General features: G+C 44.0%; 1 protein-coding gene across 11 annotated transcripts in view; it reads right to left on the reverse strand.

Annotated features, from left to right (window-relative positions):
• Nucleotides 1–17769, reverse strand: part of ZBTB17 (zinc finger and BTB domain containing 17) — a 55637-nt gene extending 37868 nt beyond the window's left edge. For 5 of the 11 annotated variants that reach the window (XR_011967028.1, XR_011967029.1, XM_072608986.1 and 2 more), the window contains exon 1: nucleotides 17584–17743. Coding sequence is in view for 5 of the 11 variants with exons in the window: in XM_072608986.1 (XP_072465087.1) it covers nucleotides 17584–17590 (7 nt within the window). In the remaining 6 variants the exon portion in view is untranslated. Of the gene's footprint in view, nucleotides 1–17583 lie in introns of all 11 variants that reach the window. The other 6 variants (XM_072608990.1, XM_072608985.1, XM_072608984.1 and 3 more) reach the window with 3 other exon arrangements.
• Nucleotides 17770–23892: the final 6123 nt, after the last annotated feature.

Raw genomic sequence — 23892 nt, forward strand, 5'->3', positions numbered from 1 at the left:
GAGGCTGGTGACCTGCACAGCCCTTCCTCATTCAAAACAAAGTCAAGAGCAAGTCATGTCATTATTTCTCTGATGGTGTGGTCTTCTTCGTGAACGAAGCAAGAACACACATACAAAAGAAAAAAAAGGAAAAGGACCTATATGTACAAAAACATTTATAGCAGCTCTTTTCGTGGTGGCAAAGAACTGGAAATTGAGGGGACATCTACCAATTGGGGAATGGCTGAATAAGCTTTGGCACACGATTATGATGGAATGTCACTGTGCTATAAGAAGTGATAAGCAGGGCAGCTTCAGAAAAACCTGGGAAGATTCTATGAACTGATGATGCAAAATAAAGTGAGCAGAGTTGAGAGAACAGCGCACACACTGACACAACGCTGTAAGAGGATCAGCTGTAAATGACTTGGCTATTCTCAGCAGGACAATGAACTAAGACAATTCTAAAGAACGTAAGGAACAAATAAGAGTCTGAAGGCAGAACAAAGGAGACTTTTCAATCTTTATTTTTCTTTTTCTGTTTTCTTCTGCAACATAGCTAGTATGGAAATATATTTTGCATGACTGCATACATATAATCCATAACAAATTGCTTGCCTTCTCAAGAAGGGGGCAGGGAGAGAGGGAGTGATAGAATTTGGAGCTCAAAATTTTTTAAAAAGAATGTTAAAATTATTTTTATATATGATCAAGGAAAAAATTTTAAAAGGAAAGAAACAGTCAATATGTGAATTTGTTATGTGAGATAACACATTTTTTTAGAAGAGGATTTTTTTTTGTAGAAGAGAGTAATGAGGAGGTGTGTGTTAGAGGGCTAAGAAAATAAAGAAAATATGATGACTAAGATGAATCATTTAAAAGCTGAACAGAAATTAAGAAGAAGCACAGAAAAGCTAGGTAATTTAACGAAGTCTGAAATACAGAAAAAGAAAGAGTGATTTATAGCTTCTGCTTCCCTCTTTTTCTTTTTGTAGAGGAAAATGTTGATGTTTGTCAAATTCAAAAGAATCATCATTTTCCAAAATTAAATCAACTCTGAAACTTCACACCTCCTCAGCACCCCAGCACCCCTTGTCCCAAGGCTCTGATTGGAGAAGGTGGAGGGGGGACCCTGAAGAGCTCCTCCCAGGCTCTCCTTAAATGGAGGAGGCCCAGGGCACTTCGCTCAGCACTTCCCGCTAGCTCGCTGCTCTCCTGGACTTTATTATCTCCACAAATTCAATTCCTGCAAGAAGAAATCAACCCCATAACTCACACCTTCTCAGATCATCTCCTGCCCAGCCTGCAGGCCTTCACCAGGCACCCCCCCCCCCCCAGCTAGGTACCCCTCCTCTCCCTGCAGGCCTTCACCAACCCCCCCCCCCCAGGCTAAGTACCCCTCCTCTCCCTGCAGGCCTTCACCACACCCCTCGAGCTAGGTACCCCCTCCTCTCCCTGCTCTTTTTCAGGTCCTTTTTACATATATGTAGCTCCCTCCATGAGCTCCTTGAGGGCAGGGATTATTTTATCCCTTTCTTTGTATCTACAGGGCTGGGCAAATAGTGGGTACTTAATAAATGTTTACTGAGTAATAAAAAAGGAAAATTAAGGCAAAAAGTGTCTTGCCTAACATAAAACCAAAATCTTCTTTCTTCAATCTGTATCCATTGGTCCTAGTTTTTCCCGTTTTAGGCTAAGAAGAACAATTCTAATCTTTTCATGTGACCATACAGGCAGTGTCAGAAAGCTCTGGAGGAAGAACACAAAGGCACTTACAAAACATACTGCATGTACACTGTGGCCTTGAGTTTCAATACAACTGCAAATATCTTCTTTAAGAAACAAAAAAGGTTTCTCTGAAAGATCTTTAGCACTTTGGGCTTTAAATACTCTTAAAAAAAAAACAACAACCCTAAACCAAGAATGTGACCTACACATACATCTACCTGGAGCTGTAAATTCCCTCTTCTTGTCATCAAAGAAATGAGGATTGGTGAGGAATTCAAATATATCATTCAACTATAAGATCTCTGATACAAGACTTACCTCCATTTTTCTCCTTACAGATCCTTACTAATCTATGTATCTTGGTACAGTCAAGGAATAAACTGATTTGACAAAGGCAAGAAGTTACCACAACCAATGGTTCCATCCCTCTTAAATAGGGAAAAGGAAGCTAAACTAATTCAAAAGCCAGTAGAGCTAGAGAAAAGAGGGTGAAAGGAAGCTGGGACTAGGCAAGAGGCATAGAGAATGATTTCCTCTGTGAGAGAGGCACTTTATATTGAACAATTGCTCTATTAAGTGCTGATGCCTGTTCCCAGGTGAAAGCTACAGTACCCACCCACAGCACTAAGTGGCTTTGTACTGTGCTTTTCCATTTTACAGACAGAATGACTACTTTCAGAAATGAAATATTACCCAGATTATTAGCAAGCATTAAAAATGCAAGCAGGATTCTCAAAAATGACAAAGGGGGAGCCCATTAGGGAAAATATCACCAGTGCTAAAGAGGAATGAGACACTTTCCACAGACAATATTATTTGCCTGCAAAAAATGCTTTGCACCCAAACTTCAAACCCTGGACACAAATACATCCACTCCACTTCCACTGGGTCTTTTTGGAAGAGGAAGGCAGGTCAAATTACCGCCTGGTTTTCACTTGCTAAGGAACCCTAGTGCTTCACAGAAGTACAGGGTGCTACTATGCAAAGCAGTATTAAAAATACCATGTTCCTGAACAGAAGGAAGGGTGCTGCAGACTAGTTCAGTCTTGCAAGAATGGATATTTCTGCCAGTTTAAACAAATTTTGCAGCCAACCTATTCTCCCTGCAAGGTATGCACCAGGAATCAAATTAAACAAAATTAGCCTTCTTTATTGCCTGGCACTCATCCAAAATAGATGGTACTCTCTACAGACAAATTACTAGTGGCAAAACTGGTTTGATGTCCCACAAGTCTGGCACTGTTTGGAATCTAAAACTGCTCCTTGATGTGAAAATCAATGAATCAAGAGATTTAGGTCTGAAAGTTCTAGTCCAAGTCACTTTCTTTGTACATCCAGCAAGACTTAGCACAGTACCTGTAGGTGCTTAATAAATGCTTACAACTGACCTGATCTAGCCTTTCTTTAGGGAGGAAAAAAAAAAAGATGAGGAAACTGAGGCCCAGAGAGGCTTAAGTTACTTGCCAAAGATCATATAATGACTCTTCCTCAGGATTGGGGAGAACTGTTCCCATGACTATCACTCTTGTACAAAGGCATGATGGCCTCATGTCTGTGGAGTCAGAAGACCTGGGCTCAAGTACAACCTCCAAAACACACAGACTATGGCTCTGGGCAGGCCAATCCACTTCTCAGTGATCCTAGGCACTCTCCTAAGACACCTCCAAAGGGAGGCTCTTTACACAGAAGAAGTCACAGTCTGATAAAACAAATCCACTACTGTAAGCCTCTGACTAATTGGGGCAGAGGGCAGGAGGTAAGAGCTAATACACAGTCAATCTCGGTGAAGCATGCAAAGTGTGGGGGAAATGGTGGAGGAAGTTTGTACTAGCTTGAGTTGAATGGGGCAATGCGGAGGGTGCTAGCTCCAAAAGCAGAGTTAGGGTTGGGGCTTGGCATGGCTGGGAAGAGGCTGGGTTTTTCTTTCTCAAGTTAGGCAGCAGGACCATATGGCCAGCACAAGGAATGGCTAGGTTGGGAGAGGAGAATACTGATCAAAGATCCAGAGCTGGAAGGGACCTGAGAGATAACCTAGTCCAAATCCTTCATTCTATAGATAAAGAAATGATAATCAACTTGTCCAAAGTCACACAGGTAGTAAGAGGAGGAGCCAGGACTGGAATCTAGGTCCTCAACCAATAGCAAAGAAGCATTCTTTTCACCATCCTATGTGGCTGTCTCTTTATCCCAGGAATTCACAGCAACTATTAATGGCCTCATACTTGGGGATATAATTCCCGTGCTTCTATCACTTCTATCACTATACAAGTCTATTCTTTGAATTTTGTTTCACTTTGTTTTCTTTATCTTATCTAAATAAATATCTTATTTTATACTATATCTAAAAAAATGATTTTAGAAACCCATTCTTGTTCTAGCACTGGACTCTGGGAAGAAAAGGGAGTATCCCAGCTGGGTTAGGCACAGGCTAGTGGTCTAGAGGTCAAATTGAGGAAGCTGACTCAAATTCACCCAAATGGAATGAGGGTATCTCTCCAACATCTGAAGCCCAGGTTGGAAAATATCTGAGGGTGTCCCAGTGTGAAGAGGACTCAGCAAAAGTGGGAGAGTGCTGATTAAACAAAGGCAAAGGTTAGCCATGTGGGTGTGGGGATGTGGGGACATGGTTCTTGCCCCGTTAAAACTCAGCAACATCAATATATGAAGGAATTAGGCACTGAGACGGGCATGCGACTTCATCTTCCAAGGGAAGGATGGCTTCCAGGGTAATATACTAGGGAAAATACTTGAGCTAGACTTAAAAGACCTGAGTTCAAATCCCAGCTCTTCCATTGACCATCTCTGTAACCCTAGGCAACCCACTTCATCTCTCTGGGCTTCAACTTCCTCATCTTTACAATGAATGGGTTGAAGATGGAACCATAATAGCAAAGTAGCAGGAAGAAATACATCAGGCTCCCTCTCACCTGGCCCCCTTATGTTCCCTCCCCAGCCCCCCCTTCCCGCAAAAATCTCCAAACAGATCTAGAAAATACATCAAACTAAAGTCTAATGGAAATATACAAGAAAAAAATTCCAGAGAGTCATTTTCCCAGCACAGGTTGGTAGAGGGAGTAAGAGCACTCCAGTGCAAGGGAGAGGCTGGGCACCAGGGCAAAAGGAAGTCCCAAGGGCCATTTGGAAGCTTTGTCACCAAACCAGGACAAAGAGAAGAGAATGTGTGTGCCAAGGTAACAGCACTGCCACAGGGAACTATCCCAGGCCTTGGAGTGGGTATGGAGACAGGAACAAGTTCAGAAGTAAGCAACAATCAGGTGGCTCAATGCCCAGGAACAGAGAAGGTTCTAAGTCCCAACGTCTAATCCAGTCTGAAGCCTGCAAAGGAACAACCAGGGCAGGAATCCCAGACCAAAGGGGATTCTGTACTTTGTCCCTCGAAACCATTAGGGTTTCCTAGCTGGCTGGCAGCCAGTAGCAATCTCCTGCTGCTCAGACCCAAAGCCAGGTCAGGAACTTGCAGGACTCAGAAGGGGTAGGGGTGGGGTTGTGGCAGTGACTAGACAACTTTGAAGCACTGATAGCTTGCAGGTCCCCAACCTGAGCTGTCTCCAAGAACCTGAAATAACGCAACACTCAATAAACCCAAGAAAGCAGCAGTAGGAGCATCTCTGACCTTCTCTTCAGGTGTGCTAAGCCTGGCCCTAACACAAAGTTCAAAGATAAGAAGTTAGCTGGAAAAATTAGCATACTAAAAAAAAAGGGCAGCTTACCATATGAAAACTCTTATGGTGACAGGGATGCCCAAGACACAAACTCAGAAAACAAGAATGACTCCAAAATATCTAGAAGCAAAGCTACAAAGAAAACCACAGTGCTGGTACAAATTCAACTAGAATTCCTAGAAGACATGAAATAAGAGTTAAAAAGCATCTTAATAAATCAAATGAGAACACAAGGGGAAAAAAAATGAAAGAAATGAGTTGTGCAAGAAAGAATTAGAAAGGGAATTAATAACTTTGTACAAAACCTTGCCTAAGCAACAAACTCCCTAAAAATGGGATTGGACCAAAGGAAGACAATGATTCCATGTGACAACAAAAAATATTAAAACCAAGCTAAAAGAGTGGAAAAATAGAAGAAAATGTAAGGTATCTCATAACAAAAATGACTGGCTTGGAAAATGGATCAAGGAGAATAAAACTTAGGAATCAACGGACTACCTGAACTCCATGATCTAAAGAACCAAAAAAGCCAAGGCATCATATTTCGAGAAAGCTTAAAAGAAAACAACTCATGTCTCTCAGAATCAGAAGACAAAGTGGAAATAGAGACTCTTATCAGTCACCTCCTGAAAGAAGCCCAAAATGGAAATATGATAGCCAGAGCTTCCAGGTCAAAGAAAAAATACTGCAAGCATCGAGAAACAGAGTTCAAACACTGAGAAACCCTGGTCAGAATCACACACGGTTTAGTAGCCACCACTATGAAGAAGCAGAAAGTGATTCTAGAAGGCAAAAGATACAGGTTTACAGCAAAAATAATTTACCCAGCAAAACTGAGTATAATCATATAGGTAAAACAAAACAGACTTTTGATGAAACAGAAGACCTCCAAGCCGTTCAGATAAAAATATCAGAGCTTCATAGAAACTCTGAAGTTCAAACATACAAGTTAAGAGAAGCATAAAAGGGTAAACCATAAGGGACTAAATGAGGATAAACTGCTTATACTTTAACATAAGGAGATGATACAGCTGTACACAAGGAGCCCTACCATCAAGGGCCATACAAGGAGTCTAATTAGACCAAAAGTCCAGTACTGTTTCATCTTGATATTAAAAGAAGAATGGAAAGAGCAGAGAAGGTGAAAAGGAGGTTATGGAATATTATCTCATATCATCAGGGTGAGCAAATGTAAGTCTATACAACAAGAAAAAAGGGGGTGAGGGCAGAAAGGCTGCCAGCTGAACCTCACTGCCATACAGACTGGTCAAGGGAGGGATACACAACTGAGAACAAAAATACATTTCACACAACAGGGAAAGATAAGGAGGAATTAGAGGAAGGGTAGATTAAGTAGGGGATTAGTCTTCAACAAAACAAATTCTAAGGATATACAAAAATGTTTATTGCTCTTTATGAGGTAGCAAAGAATGGGAATCTGAGAAGATTTCTATCTGCTGGGGACTGGCTGAACAAGTTATGGTACACAAATGTGATGAATATTATTGTGTTGTAAGAAAGGATGAAGGGAATGATTTCAGAGAATTATGGGAAGAATTGTATGAACTGATGATGCAGCGTGTTCAGAACCAGAACAATTTACACAGTGAAAGACTTGGAACTCTGATCAAAATGACCAACCATGTTTCCAGAGGACTCATGATGAAACACGCTCCCCACCTCCTGATAGAGGTGAATGATTTAAGAGGGCAGAATGAGACACATACATGTATATATACATGTATATATTTCTTAGTCAATGAAGAAATTCGTTTTGCTTGATGATACAAGTTTGTAACAGGGTTTTTTGTTCTGTTAATGGGGGGGAGGAAACAGAAGGAAAAAAAGGAGATTTATTGATTGAAAAAAAAAATTTTAATTTTAAAAAATAAAATGAATGGGTTGGATTAGATGACCTCCAAGTTCCCTTCCAGTTCTAAATTTATGAATTCATCTTTCAAACCTGAATTTGAATCCTGGCCTTGCTACCTCTGACCTGGGGATTTTTTAACAGGACACTCAACTTCTTTGGGCCTCCAAAGTGAGTGTCATCTGTAGAATGATGGAACTGGACTACTAATCTTTAAGGCCTCTTCTATTTCTAAATCCCATTAGCATAAAATAAGTAACTAGTGGAAGTCACTTTTCACTGCAGGAAGATCTCCAAAGCATAGCTGTTGATGCTTCTTAACAACAGCGAAATTATCTGAAGAACTAACTTTACAGAGTTAAGTTTTTTGTTGGAAGAATCTGAGCAAGAAAAAATGCAGGTAGGTGAACAGCTATTAAAGGTAGACACTAAGTATAGATACTCAGTGATTGAGTTCTCAGTTGTAAAGAAAGAGTATGTACTTGTGGGGGTGGTTATGAGTTGAAGAAGCAGCTGCATCCACTGGTATTACATAATTCAGTACAGTTCACTTTACAATGGAGGGTGCTGAGTCTAGGCTCTCAGGAGCTATTCTAGTGGAGTACAATTCCATTAAGTTGGAAAAGTGTTAAGCACAGGTCCAATAACCAATGCTAGCCATTTAAGCAACAACCTAGCAAAGTCCATCCAGGCTGTCTGCTAGGTGAATTTCTGCAAGTCCCTCCCCCCAACCCCCTCCCCTCCAACAATTCTCAAAAAGTAAAGTGTTGTAGCACGGTCAGTGGGGGTAGGATCCACGATGATGAAAGCATTGATGCTTGAGGTATTGACATAATAGAAATAAACAGGAAGTCACCCTTCAGCATCTTGTGTTTAGAGGCATTTTCCCCCAAAATAACGTCTTAGGGATTCTGACTCACATATGGACAACGATTAAGGCAGTAATGACTGCCACAGCTGTCTCCTCCTTCAACAAGCTAAGAATTAAGTGGAAGATTTGCTAACCTAGATAAGGCAAGGTTTAACAAACAAGAGGGCAAATTTGAAAACCCAAGACCAAGCTCAGCAAAAACTGAACTTCTCAATTATTTTCTTAAAAGTAGTCAGTCAAGAAGCATTTATGAAGCACCTACTACATGTGAGAACTGGGCTAAGCACTGGAGCTTAGATGAGATAAAGGCAAAAGGTAGTCCCTACCCTCAAGGAGGTCACAATCTAATGGAGCATCTCGAAAGTCTGTTGATTAAGGAATACAGAAAACAAATATGTTTGTAACTGAATATTGCTGCACCATAAGAAATAATGAATAAGAAGAACCCAAAGAATCCTAAGAAAATTTCACACAAACTCCTTGAGTCCACTTCCTGTTTTTCTTATTTTCTTCTAAACCTTTTGAAATCTGGCATCATTATTCAACTGAGACCACTCTTTCCAAAGTTACCAATCATCTCTTAATTGCCACACCTAATGGCATTTTCTCAGTGCTCATCATTCTAATCATTTAATATTGTTGACCACTCTCTTCTTTGGATTTTCATGACACTACATCTCTCTCTGGTCTTCTCTTGCCTGTCCCATTGTAAGTCTCCTTTGCTAGATCTTCATCCTTGTCAAGGCCCTACCTGGGCAGGGCTGGACCCTCTATCCTGGGTCCTCTTCTCTTTTCTCAGTACACCATCTTACTTGGTGACTCCATCAGATCCTACTGGTTTAACTATCAACACTACAGAGATCTATACAGCTAGCCCTAGCCTTCTCTTCCACATTCTAGTTTCATCATTAACTACCTACTGGACATCTGGAACACGATGCTCCACAGATATCTCAAACGAAACACACCAAAACAGAACTCAAACATATTTGAACACTTAGTAATACCACCAATGCAATGGCCAGTCACAGTTCCAGATAGCTCACCATGAAACATGCTGCCCACCTTTTAACAGAGAAATGATGGGTTCAGAGTAATGGGGTTTTTTGTGGGGAGTGGTGGAGAACATGGCTAATATGGGGATTTGTTTGGCATCTTTTTGTAACCCTAGTGCTTAGCATGAGGCCTGGCACATAGTTGGTGTCTAATAAATATTTATTGACTTGATCATTGACTAATACTTGCACTACCTTCCTTAACGAAGTGAAAAGTGCTTTCTAAGCCTTAAAACATCTAGAAATAGGAGTGAGTAGGTATAATTATTGTGCCTTAACCAAAAGATCTGTTCTGTTATGCTCTCTCTGTAACTTCTCTGTGTAACATGGGCTTTGCTGCACTTTTGAGGGGTGATTCAAATGGTTTTTCAAGTTTGACTCAGAAAAATGATCTCAAAAGCAGTTTGCTGAAAAAAAAACAATGCCACTGTAAATGATCTAATCAGGTAGCATTCCTATTGTAGGTGATGAGGATTTGTGTCCCCCTCCCCTTTAAAAATGACTTTATTTAATGCCTTTTGTTTTTATATAAGTGATTTCAGAAAATGCCACCTCTAATAAAACAACAATCACAACACCCCTTGGAGTGAACTATCCTACAATGTATAGCTCATTCTGCCACAGTGAGAGAGTGAGGAGTCCAGGATGATTTTGAGATTTCCAGCTAAGAAAGTTAGGAGGTGAGGAGGGTTTAGGGCATTATCATTCTCCATTAACAGATGAGAAAACCAAGACTCAGAGAGGTTAAAGGACTTGCATAAGTTCATGCAGCTGGAAGCACCAGAGCTGGGATTCCAAGGCTAGATCCTGTACCCTCTGCTATACGCTGACAGAAGACTGTAGACTGAATCTCTAGAAAGCCAAATGGGGTAAACGATTTCAAGACTGACTTCAGAGAAGAATTCACATTTCTAGATACAAGTAATTATGTTTGTCAATGGGAAATCAGCTAGAAACCTAATGATTCTGTCCAATCTCACATACTGGGGACACGGTCACAGGATTACATTTTCATTTCATAAGCTCCTCCTCTCCAATTCCCCAATTTTCCCAGATGAATGCTGAATGTCAATCAGGAAATAAGAAGCAAAATATTAGTTCATCTCCCAGACATCCCCCTTTTTCTAAAGGCACATTAATGGCCATTTTGCTGAACTCCTTCACTTGTTGTGACTTTCCATCAGATTCAGTTCCCCCACTGATAGCATCATTCCTGTTGTACCCCAACATATTCACACCTGTTTTTGAAACTGGCTTACAAATTCTCTGGATAAAGGTTGATTTCATCTAAAGGAAACTGAGGATATTCGAAAAAATCCCTGGCTCCAGATTTCTAAGACCTGAGTTTGAATCCCAGCTCCATCACTTAATGGCTGCACAACCTTAAGACAATCAGATAACCAGTCTCTCTGAGCTTCAGTGTCATATCACTAACAGCACATGAACAAATAAGTCAGGGTCCAAATCTGCAAACTCCTTTCCCTGCAGATATGGTATTGAGTGCACACATTTATATAGAATTTTTTAAAAATTTCAAAGCAAATTCTTTACAAAAACCCTGAGGAAAGTAGTATGAGTATTACGGTCCCCATTTTACAGATAAAGGAACTAAGGGTCATAGAGGAAATAGCCTGCCTACAGTCACACAGTCACCATGAGAGTCAAGATATGAACACAAGTCTTCTAAGTTCCATTAAGCTGTGCCCTTGATACAAAAAATGTCTCATTTTCCAATCCTTTAATTCACAAGGGCAAAAGGGTCTGACAAAATGTGCTGTTTAATTGTTTAATGTGTTGACAAACTGATAAAATGACTTTACTGGCTACATAAGTTGTCTGCCCCTGAACAGAGAAGTTTCTGGGCAAAAGAATTCTCACAATGAAAAAGTTTGACGAAGAGTCTCTTTACTTTCTGAGATGACTCACTGATTTGAGTAAAATTAATATAAGCTCTCAGGCACAGTCAAGTATAGTTCATTTATGAATTTTGGAGGAGAATCCTTTCCCATGTAGAAAAACCCAGTATTTTTTTCTTGTCTTAAAATGACATAGAAATTGATGTTCCTACTTAACACTTCACGTGACTAAGACTTCTCATCCAATCCCAACAACTTTCTCTGGCTGTAGCTACATCCATTACTATTATGGAGGGAAAAAAATTGATATGTATTTACTCAAAAGTGACTTTCACTTGCTACAAGCTGCCATAAAAGCTCACCAGGAAACTAAAAGATGGTTCATGGGCTTGAGGGGAAAGGGATAGCATGAAAAATGTGAGATCCGAATATGCAATCAAAATATCCTTGTTGGATATTTTCAAATCTAACAAAGATACCTTGGAGCTCTGCAAAGATATTTTCAGGTTTGGTAAAAGATAGCAAATTATGAATTGGACAGAGGGGCCCAGAGGAAGTGCTGATAAGCTTCCACCTGGAGTTGAGGGTACTTCCTCTGCTAAGGACTAAACTGCCTTTATGTTCTGGGATTAAAACAGGAAGAGTCAGGAATCCTTATTTTCAAGGGGAAAGAAGAGATCAGCTGAGAAAAGTTCCAAAAACGAGGCTGTTAAGAATGCTTGGAGGGCTGACACCCTAGAAGGCATCTGCCACACTCAATCCCCACAAACCTTTCATTGCCACAACATAGGAAGCAGCTCTTGAATTCTAGAGATGTCATTCATCTGATGTCAATTAATTCTTTAGAGAGGGAAAAGAAATAGAGGGAAAGGGCCTAGAATCCTAAGGGACCAAGGATTCATTTTACAGAGGAGAAAACTATGGCCCAGAGGCCAAGTAACTGGCCCAAGATCACAGAACTGTTTAGTGACATCGCTAAAACTAGTATGGTAATGTGATGCTCTTTCCACTAACAGTACATTTATATGGCACTTTAAGGTTTGCAGACACTTCATATACATTATCTTATTTGATCCTGACAACAACCACATGCTCTTAGGATTCTCATTTTACAGATGAGGAAATTGAGGCCAAGTTTAAGTGACTTGACTAAGGTCACACAATTAATAGGTACTGGGGGTAAACTCCAATCTTCTTTCAAGTCTATCACTTTTTCCACTACCCCAGTCTCCTTCATCTTTTCCCAGATTGTCTATACAAGCTAGACCTGGGGATGGTTTAAGAAAAGATCAAGGGAGGATACATGAAAGCTGTGCTCTAACACCTAAAGGGTTGTCATATGGAAGAGGAAGAAGGCCTAGACTGCCCTGCTCCAGAGAGAAGATCCAGAATTCATGGATGGGAGTCAAAAGTAGGCAAATCTTGACCCATTTCACAAAGTAATTTTCTAACAACTAGCATTAATTAACTCATTTCCCTTAACACCAGAGTCAGTCACATGACAACAGCTTATAAAACTCAAGAATGAAATATACCCCATTTCCCAACTTTAGAATTGATGGTTGCCACATTAGGAAAATTGGAAACTAAATAAAAGTATAGCTTGCTTTACAAAAGATAAAATAGATAACTTATTATATGAAGCTTCTGCATAAACAAAATTAATGCACCTATGATAAGAAGGGAAGCGACTGACTAGTAAAAAAAAAAAACACTTGTATAAAATTTCTCCAAGGGTTTGGTATCCAAGATATAGAAATAATTAATAAATATATAATTTCCATATATAGTTATATAACTAATAGCCATTCCCCAATAGATAAGCCATGAAAGGTTATGAACACATAGTTCTCAAAAGAACAACACACGTTTAAAAAAATGCTCTAAATGACTAATAAGAGAAAGACACATCAGAACATCCCTGAGGTTTTTCCTTACCCTCTGCAAATTGGCAAAGATGACAAAAATGGCAAGAGTAAATAGTGGAGGGATTGTGAGATGACAAGCACACTAATACATTGTTGGTAAAGCTGTGAATTGGCACAATCATCTTGGTAAGCAATTTGGAATTAGGCAAACAAGGTAACTAAAATGTCCATACTATCTCACCCAGAGATCCCCTTACTGGGTTTATATCCACAAGGAAGCTACTTCTGAGAAGAAAGTTTCCAAATACCCCAAAATATCTACAACTGCACTTTCTGTGATAGGCAAGAATTAGAAATAAAATAGCTGCCCATCGATTGGTGAATGAGTAAACAAATTGTGGTGAATGAATGTAATGGAATATTACTGTGCATATTGGAATGTCACAATTATAATGTGCATAATGGAACATTACAAATGACTTCCTTGGGGGCAGCTAAGTGGCACCATGGACAGAGTAGGGTCCTGGAGTCATGAAGACTCACCTTCCTCAGTTCAAATTTGTTCTCAGACACTTAGTAGTTGTGTGACCTTGGGCAAGTCACTTTACCCTGTTTGCCTCAGTTTCCTCATCTGTAAAATGAGCTGGAGAAGGAAAAGGCAAACCACCCCAGTATCTCTGCCAAGAAAACCCCAAATAAGATCATGAAGAGTCAGACACAACTGAAAACGATTAACAAGAGTCTTGCATGAAGTGATGCAGAATAAAGTAAGCAGAGCCAAGAAAACAATATACACAGTGACCACAACAAATGGAAAGAACCGCAGCCCCAAAAATCAAAAGTGAGTGTAACAACATTATAAAGATCAAGGAGGGCTTGAGGGGACAGGGATGAGAGGAGACTTCCAACTCCAGACTTTCAAGGGGCTGGGAGCTCCATGGGTGTTGCACATAACACATATTTCCAGACTTTTTCAATGTATTGATTAGTTATGCTGATTTCCTCCCCTTCTTTCTTTCTTCCTCTCTCTCTCTCTCTCTGTTTCTCTCTGTCTCCCCTTTAACTGTCTAAGAATCGTCTAAGTTATATCAACAAATGCAGATAAATGACAAGAACTTTTGACTGTTACAATACAAAGCATCTTACTAACTGGGTATACTGACTGATGAAACTCAAATACCTTAAGGAAAAAGCCTCAAGATCTAGCATCTAACACTCTCATACAGGGAAGTAAATTGTTTAAACCAGCAGTGGATGTTTAAAAAAAAAAAAAAGGCAGCAAGAAAAATCCTACAAGGTCTTAATCTGTCAGCCAACCTAACATATTTAGTAAACAAACTTTTTTTCCAAGTGATTTTATGAACAAAAAAAACTGCCTATAGCTAATCAACACATTGTGTTCTAACAAATCAGTCAAGCCTGCCTTCTTGCTTTCATATTCACCCGTCTTCTCTCTCCTACAAAATTGCCCTTTATGGATGAAACTAGACCCCTCCAATCTCCCAAGCCAAATTTCTCCTGTTTACATCAGAACTCAAGTCCCACACATTAAAAAACCCTCCCTGCTCCTCTACTAACCAAGTGCCAATCCCTTCCACTCAAGTCCTCTTCCAACATCTCAACACGGGTAACCTTGGGTTCTTGAAGGCTGCAGAAGACCACAAAAAGTTCAGGCATATCCTGTTGGAAAATCTCTATATAAGAAGTGCAGGGAAGGCCTGTGGGTCCATCCTGAAGTTTAGAAAGGCCCCCCAGCAGCGGGCAGGCCTTCCTCAGATCTCGCACAACCACCTTAGTCCTGGCTCTCATCACCTCCTGCCTCTTCACTGCATTCCATACCTGCATCCAACATCTCCTTTCACCAACTCACCCTCATGCAGATACAAAACTGTAACCCTAATGCATGAGTCTCAACATGTCACTCTCCTGCTCAAGAAGCTCCAGAGCCTTTGGGCTAAAATACAAGTCTCTTTTGCTTAATTCCATTATACAAATTCTCCCCTGCCCCCCATGCAATCTATATACTTTGACCAAGCTAGCCTTGTCCTTCTATCTGCCACTTCCAAACGCCCTATGCTTAGAATGTTCTCCCGCGTCCCTTTCACTGCTTGGAAATCCTTTGAGGACAGGTGCTGTCTCCCTCATTTTTGTATCCCTACTGCCTGGCAAGAGACTGGTCACAAGAGATTTTTTAGCCGCAACAATTCTGAAAGTGGTCCCCTTCCAATAAGGGGGCTGTAGTCTCTTCTAGAACAGGGTACCCCTACCCTGACAGAAATCTCCAGCACAAACTCTCAGTGAATGTGGGGCTCTAAGTTTGGTGAGAGCAGGGTCCATATCTCACCTTTGCTTAGACCTCTCTTCCTTTGGTGGCTGGCTGAGGAGTTGAGTGACCTTCATTTACAGCAGTCCACTGTCAGTGGTGAAACCACTTAGCTAGGCGGTCATCATCTCTGACCTCTACTTTTAAAACAGTTGCCTTGTTTTAAGCCAAGAAAGGAAGCAGATGATGATCTTTCCCTGTGATCACATTTCACACACAGAACACATATCCCTGGAGATCTCATTTTTTGTTTTTCTCTTAAGGTTGGGGTCTGCACCCTATTGTGAGATGCACGTGACACAGCAAAATGTCACCCTGCCATACACAACCACATGGGGATCATGTTTGTTCTCTATGGGGAGTGTCACCTCATGTGGAATTCCAACAGAGAAAGAGCAGCAGAAAACCTGGGTGAGCCCAGTGAACAAAGCAGTGTCTGAATGATCCATTTGGCTGATTTCCTGCAAATGGTCCAGAACTCAACAGAGCTCCACCCTGACCCGGAAGAGCAAGAGCGTTTGATAGAAAGAGGATCTACTATGTTCTCTGTAGTAAGAGCAAGGGGGCCAGCTAATCCTAGCTAAGAAGACAAGTTCTAAAGCAGAGTTTCTCAGTCTTCTAATGAAGAAGACATTAGGTGGACCATCAGAAAGTTGTTCCTTCCTATTTTCAAAAAACTTAGAAAACTGGGGTATAATAATAGTTAATAATAGCTAACATTTATATAGCATTTACTATATATACAGCCAAGTACTGTGCTAAAAGACTTACAATTACTGTCTTACTTGATCTTTACAATAAACCTGGGAGGTATATACCAATATTATTCCATTTTACAGCTGAATAAACTGAGGCAAACGGGGGAAGTAACTTGCCTCAGATAACACAGCTAGTGACTACCTGTGGCCATATTTCCACTCATATGTTTCTGACTCTAGGCCCAGCGCTCTCCACTGAACCACCCAGCTGCTTTCAGCATTCTTTAAAATCAAATCATTTTACTCACTTTCACATGATCATTTAAATTTTTTTTCCTTCTCTCTCCCTTTCTTGGGTCTCCCATCTCACCATGTCCCAATCACCACACACTGGGATATTTGTAATGAATGCAAACTGGAAAAGACTTAAAGGAGATAGAGAAATTCATCTTTGTGGATACCCTTCCCAATTTATTGAACATGTATAACCACCATCTCCTCTTCTCTCAACTAAGGGCATGGCAGATGCTAACTCCCCACAACCACCTCCCAAATGGACTTCCTGGGTCCTTGGCAGGATACCTGGGACACAGTAAGCGCTTAATAAATGTTTGCTGACTGATATGTATAATTCAAGACAAAATGTGGTGGGGGGCTAAGGAGAAATCTAAGCCAGGTGCTCCAAGAAAAGTACGTCCTGTCCTACTGCTCCGTCCACACTCTGTCCTGGTCCACAAGCGGCTGCCCGGCTCTGGAAACCCTCGCTTGATGGAATGAATGAAAGACCCTCGAGGCCAGGACTCTCAGTCTTAGACTTCACCCACAGCCCGGGCACCAGCCCCTCCACCCCACGGCTGATGTCATCTTGGGGTCCATCCAGGGGCATTTATTAAGCACCGCACCCAGAGCTAAGCTACGCGGTACCAAGAGAGGCCAAACCAGAGCCCGAACCCTCGAGGAGCTCGGGTTCTACGAGCCAGGGGCATTGCCAAAGCACCCACTAAGTGCCAGCGCTGGTAAGAGGCGCCCAAGGTGGGCCAGGCCGGCGCGCTAACTCGCACCCTGGGAAGTGGGGGGAGGGGACCCAGAAGTTTGGCGACTTGCCCAAGGTCACACGGCTGGGGGTGGGGGCCGGACCGCACCCCACCCCCACCCCGCCCTGCACCCAGGGGGCGTTCTGACGGTCAGACGGCCGAACGCAGGGAGCCGGACCTGGCCCTGCCCAGGGTGAGGGCGAAGAGGGGTCACGCATCTCGGCTCAGCGCCGACGGAGGGGCCGTGGGGGACAGCGCTCCCGGCAGGCTCGCCCCTGCCCCTGCCCCAGCCCCAGCAGGCGGCCCGTGCACATGGCTGCCGTCCAGCCCCACACAGCGCAGCCCGAGGCCTTCTCCCCCCAATCCCGCCGCGGCCCCCAGCCGGGAGCGCCACGCGCGCACGCGCGCTGCCTCCCTTCCTCCCCCGCCCCCTCCGAACGCTCTCCTCCAGTCCGCCCCCTCCCCTCGGGAAACTGCCCCTCCCCCCTCCCACTTCGGGGGGGGTCCCCCCTTTCCCCACACACAACTACCCCCCCTTCCTGCCCCTCCCCCGCCGACTTCTCAGGCCCCTATCAACAGGCGCGGCTGTCTTCCCTCCCTAGGCTCCATGCTCCTCACCTGCCATGTCCCGGACCCCGCCGCCGAGGGAGGCGCATCACTGCCGGACGAAGGCCGGGGACGGCACCTCAGAGCAGACAAAGGGCGCCGCCATGTTGGAGCCGGGCGGAACCGACCTCGCAGTGTTTCCCACGGCCGCCGCTTCCGGCGCATGCGCCGCGGTCGTTCCGACGGGCGGGCAAGCAGATAGAACGCATGCGCCGTGTCCCAACCTCGACCCTCACGAACCCTGGGGAATTTAGAGGAACGAGGGCCAGGGAGTCACGTGGAGGCCACATCTGGGAGCTGCCATGACACCGGGGCCGAGCCAAGGCTGGAGGAGTACAGATGAGTTATGGACTCGTATCTCAACTATTTCGACCTCTACTCCGCTCCCTTTTACCCTTCCAGCGTATAACCAGAGACAGGTGCCAATTTAATTAAATTCAAAAAAGTATTCAAATTATAAATTCTAAAACGGCCCACCGTGCCAGACGGGGCACCAGGCACCGAGGAAACTGACAGAAATCAGCCCCTGCCCCCAAGACACCTACAGTCTACTGATACAACTTGTACAGTAACAATTGTGCCAGACGGGGCACCAGGCACCGAGGAAACTGACAGAAATCAGCCCCTGCCCCCAAGACACTTACAGTCTACTGATACAACTTGTACAGTGACAATTGTGCCAGACTGCACCAGGCACCGAGGAAACTGACAGAAATCAGCCCCTGCCCCCAAGACACCTACAGTCTACTGATACAACTTGTACAGTGACAATTGTGGCAGACGGGGCACCAGGCACCGAGGAAACTGACAGAAATCAGCCCCTGCCCCCAAGACACTTACAGTCTACTGATACAACTTGTACAGTGACAATTGTGGCAGACGGGGCACCAGGCACCGAGGAAACTGACAGAAATCAGCCCCTGCCCCCAAGACACTTACAATCTACTGATACAACTTGTACAGTGACAATTGTGGCAGACGGGGCACCAGGCACCGAGGAAACTGACAGAAATCAGCCCCTGCCCCCAAGACACTTACAGTCTACTGATACAACTTGTACAGTGACAATTGTGGCAGACGGGGCACCAGGCACCGAGGAAACTGACAGAAATCAGCCCCTGCCCCCAAGACACTTACAGTCTACTGATACAACTTGTACGGTGACAATTGTGCCAGACTGCACCAGGCACCGAGGAAACTGACAGAAATCAGCCCCTGCCCCCAAGACACCTACAGTCTACTGATACAACTTGTACAGTGACAATTGTGCCAGACTGCACCAGGCACCGAGGAAACTGACAGAAATCAGCCCCTGCCCCCAAGACACCTACAGTCTACTGATACAACTTGTACAGTGACAATTGTGCCAGACGCGGCACCAGGCACCGAGGAAACTGACAGAAATCAGCCCCTGCCCCCAAGACACCTACAGTCTACTAATACAACTTGTACAGTGACAATTGTGGCAGACGGGGCACCAGGCACCGAGGAAACTGACAGAAATCAGCCCCTGCCCCCAAGACACCTACAGTCTACTGATACAACTTGTACAGTGACAATTGTGCCAGACTGCACCAGGCACCGAGGAAACTGACAGAAATCAGCCCCTGCCCCCAAGACACCTACAGTCTACTGATACAACTTGTACAGTGACAATTGTGCCAGACGCGGCACCAGGCACCGAGGAAACTGACAGAAATCAGCCCCTGCCCCCAAGACACTTACAGTCTACTGATACAACTTGTACAGTGACAATTGTGCCAGACTGCACCAGGCACCGAGGAAACTGACAGAAATCAGCCCCTGCCCCCAAGACACCTACAGTCTACTGATACAACTTGTACAGTGACAATTGTGCCAGACGCGGCACCAGGCACCGAGGAAACTGACAGAAATCAGCCCCTGCCCCCAAGACACCTACAGTCTACTGATACAACTTGTACAGTGACAATTGTGCCAGACTGCACCAGGCACCGAGGAAACTGACAGAAATCAGCCCCTGCCCCCAAGACACCTACAGTCTACTGATACAACTTGTACAGTGACAATTGTGCCAGACGCGGCACCAGGCACCGAGGAAACTGACAGAAATCAGCCCCTGCCCCCAAGACACCTACAGTCTACTGATACAACTTGTACAGTGACAATTGTGCCAGACGCGGCACCAGGCACCGAGGAAACTGACAGAAATCAGCCCCTGCCCCCAAGACACTTACAATCTACTGATACAACTTGTACGGTGACAATTGTGCCAGACGGGGCACCAGGCACTGAGGAAACTGACAGAAATCAGCCCCTGCCCCCAAGACACCTACAGTCTACTGATACAACTTGTACAGTGACAATTGTGCCAGACGCGGCACCAGGCACCGAGGAAACTGACAGAAATCAGCCCCTGCCCCCAAGACACTTAAAATCTACTGATACAACTTGTACGGTGACAATTGTGCCAGACGCTGCACCAGGCACCGAGGAAACTGACAGAAATCAACCCCTGCCCCCAAGACACTTACAGTCTACTGATACAACTTGTACGGTGACAATTGTGCCAGACTGCACCAGGCACCGAGGAAATTGACAGAAATCAGCCCCTGCCCCCAAGACACCTACAATCTACTGATACAACTTATACGGTGACAATTGTGCCAGACGCTGCACCAGGCACCGAGGAAACTGACAGAAATCAGCCCCTGCCCCCAAGACACTTACAGTCTACTGATACAACTTGTACAGTGACAATTGTGCCAGACGCGGCACCAGGCACCGAGGAAACTGACAGAAATCAGCCCCTGCCCCCAAGACACTTACAATCTACTGATACAACTTGTACGGTGACGATTGTGCCAGACGGGGCACCAGGCACCGAGGAAACTGACAGAAATCAGCCCCTGCCCCCAAGACACTTACAGTCTACTGATACAACTTGTACAGTGACAATTGTGCCAGACAGGGCACCAGGCACCGAGGAAACTGACAGAAATCAGCCCCTGCCCCCAAGACACTTACAGTCTACTGATACAACTTGTACGGTGACAATTGTGCCAGACTGCACCAGGCACCGAGGAAACTGACAGAAATCAGCCCCTGCCCCCAAGACACCTACAGTCTACTGATACAACTTGTACGGTGACAATTGTGGCAGACGGGGCACCAGGCACCGAGGAAACTGACAGAAATCAGCCCCTGCCCCCAAGACACCTACAGTCTACTGATACAACTTGTACAGTGACAATTGTGGCAGACGGGGCACCAGGCACCGAGGAAACTGACAGAAATCAGCCCCTGCCCCCAAGACACTTACAGTCTACTGATACAACTTGTACGGTGACAATTGTGCCAGACTGCACCAGGCACCAAGGAAACTGACAGAAATCAGCCCCTGCCCCCAAGACACCTACAGTCTACTGATACAACTTGTACAGTGACAATTGTGCCAGACTGCACCAGGCACCGAGGAAACTGACAGAAATCAGCCCCTGCCCCCAAGACACCTACAGTCTACTGATACAACTTGTACAGTGACAATTGTGCCAGACGCGGCACCAGGCACCGAGGAAACTGACAGAAATCAGCCCCTGCCCCCAAGACACCTACAGTCTACTAATACAACTTGTACAGTGACAATTGTGGCAGACGGGGCACCAGGCACCGAGGAAACTGACAGAAATCAGCCCCTGCCCCCAAGACACCTACAGTCTACTGATACAACTTGTACAGTGACAATTGTGCCAGACTGCACCAGGCACCGAGGAAACTGACAGAAATCAGCCCCTGCCCCCAAGACACCTACAGTCTACTGATACAACTTGTACAGTGACAATTGTGCCAGACGCGGCACCAGGCACCGAGGAAACTGACAGAAATCAGCCCCTGCCCCCAAGACACTTACAGTCTACTGATACAACTTGTACAGTGACAATTGTGCCAGACTGCACCAGGCACCGAGGAAACTGACAGAAATCAGCCCCTGCCCCCAAGACACCTACAGTCTACTGATACAACTTGTACGGTGACAATTGTGCCAGACGGGGCACCAGGCACCGAGGAAACTGACAGAAATCAGCCCCTGCCCCCAAGACACCTACAATCTACTGATACAACTAGTACAGTGACAATTGTGCCAGACGGGGCACCAGGCACTGAGGAAACTGACAGAAATCAGCCCCTGCCCCTAAGACACCTACAATCTACTGATACAACTAGTACAGTGACAATTGTGCCAGACGGGGCACCAGGCACCGAGGAAACTGACAGAAATCAGCCCCTGCCCCCAAGACACCTACAATCTACTGATACAACTTGTACGGTGACAATTGTGCCAGATGCTGCACCAGGCACCGAGGAAACTGACAGAAATCAGCCCCTGCCCCCAAGATGGTCTACTGAAAGAACTATGAAAATAACACAAAGTAACGTCATCAAGTCAGTTAATAAATACTTACCAAGTACCTGTTATATGCCACCCAATAGGCTAGTGCTAAGAATTGGGTTCAGGAAGTGCCTACTATAAGAAATTGGCATCTAAGCGAAGTCTTGAATGGATCTAGGGATTCCAAGAGCTAGAAATGAAGAGGGACAGCTTTCCAGGCATGGAGGACAGTCGGTACAAAGACAGAAGAGATGGGCGGCCTATACAAGAAACATCAAAAGCAGGTCAGTTTGGCTGGAATGGTAGTATAAGCAATGTGAGGAAGATCAGATAAGTCAGGAGTATCATTTTATAAAACATTAAATCCGCATTTTTGTGTTTATTTTATTTCTGTTTATCTTGTATGTGCTTAAATGTCATCACCTCCCTTAGAATATAAGCTTCTTGATAATAGGGCCTAGTTTATTCTTTTATTCCCAGTGCCCCACACATAGTAGATGCTTAATGAATACTTGTTGGTTGATTTTTACTGATTTTTAAAAATTTTTTTGCTCCTTTTGATCTTTTGCTTCTGGGTCAAATCAGAATCCCTACCTATACAATGCCTATTGAAAAACTATTACTATTGAAAAAAACAAAACTCCCAAACAGGTGTCAATCACTTGCTGCTGCTTTATAGTAAATGTCAAGAGGGGGAAGCTGAGAAAAAGTTGAAGTGTATCAAAAATCAAAACCTGTACTAAAAATAAATTCAAGCTCGACTGGAAACAATTCAAGTTCAGAAAAGCTAGTCAAGTCATTTTTTGTTTTGTTTTTTGCTGGAGAAATGCCACTATAAACAGGCCGTGGACTATTTGCGAAATAGGGTCAAGTACAGCTGAAGGCTTTCAAAGAGCACATGCATGAAGCAGACATTTGGAATTTAAAGATTTCAGGACAGTGGGCCTTTGCAGATAGCCCTGATGAGACCAAGAACAATGTGGTGCTAGAAAAAGGAGGTCTCAGAAGTTAGCGGTAGCAGGGCATATTGGTAAAGGATGGCTTGTCAACCAGAGACGTGGCTCGTGCCCTCCCAGTAACCTACTGTGTACAGACACATAGCACCCTTCTGTTTGTGTGCAAGCACCTGCCCAGTTATTAAGTAATCTAGTTCTTTCTGGTGAGATTTAAGCTGGGCTTTGGACTCAGGGATTTAGTAAATATTGTCTACATTCAGGCCCAGCCCACATCTCTCTGTAACCTGAATCAGGTGCCAAGTAATAATGAGGCACAGTAGGAAGAAAACTCTGACCTGTCATTCCTGGCTAGAGATTTCTTGTATTACTCCTGGTGTTGTACAGCATGACAGGTTTCTATAGGATATTTGATGTGGGGAGAGGTATGTGTGGCCTCTCCCAGGGGAAGGGTCACCTTCTTGTTCATAATGGCTTGCTTGCTGTCTCCCCCCTTACACTGTGAGCTCTTTGAGAGAAGGGACTGGATTTTTTCCCTCTTTCTATGTATTCTCAGAATTTAGCACAGGGCCTAGTACATAGTGAACACTTAATGCTTATTGACTAACTGACCATCAAGAGAATGAAGTGCATTTATTACTCACCACTGTTTCTGAAAGATCCAAAGTTATAGAATCTTCTGGAACTAGAGAAGCTCATTACTGATGCCATCAGTATGGTCACTATCCAGGGGAGGTTGGACCAGAGCACACAGGACTCGAGGAGGGTTTCTGCATTGGCCCAGAAATTCAAAAGTACACATCAACATTGTCCAGACCATCATTCCATCAAGGAATGGTGTGACTGATGTGTAGCAGTAGCTTCTGAAAGCTAACCAGTCAGTCAACAAGCATTTATTAAGTATCTGCTGTGTATTGTGCTCTGCACCAGGGATACAAAGAATGAGATAATCCTTACTAGGTAGCATATTGGATAGATCTTAGAGTTGGGAAGACCTGA

The sequence above is a fragment of the Notamacropus eugenii genome, chromosome 5 (assembly GCF_028372415.1).
Source record: "Notamacropus eugenii isolate mMacEug1 chromosome 5, mMacEug1.pri_v2, whole genome shotgun sequence".
NCBI classification, from domain to species: Eukaryota; Metazoa; Chordata; class Mammalia; order Diprotodontia; family Macropodidae; genus Notamacropus; species Notamacropus eugenii.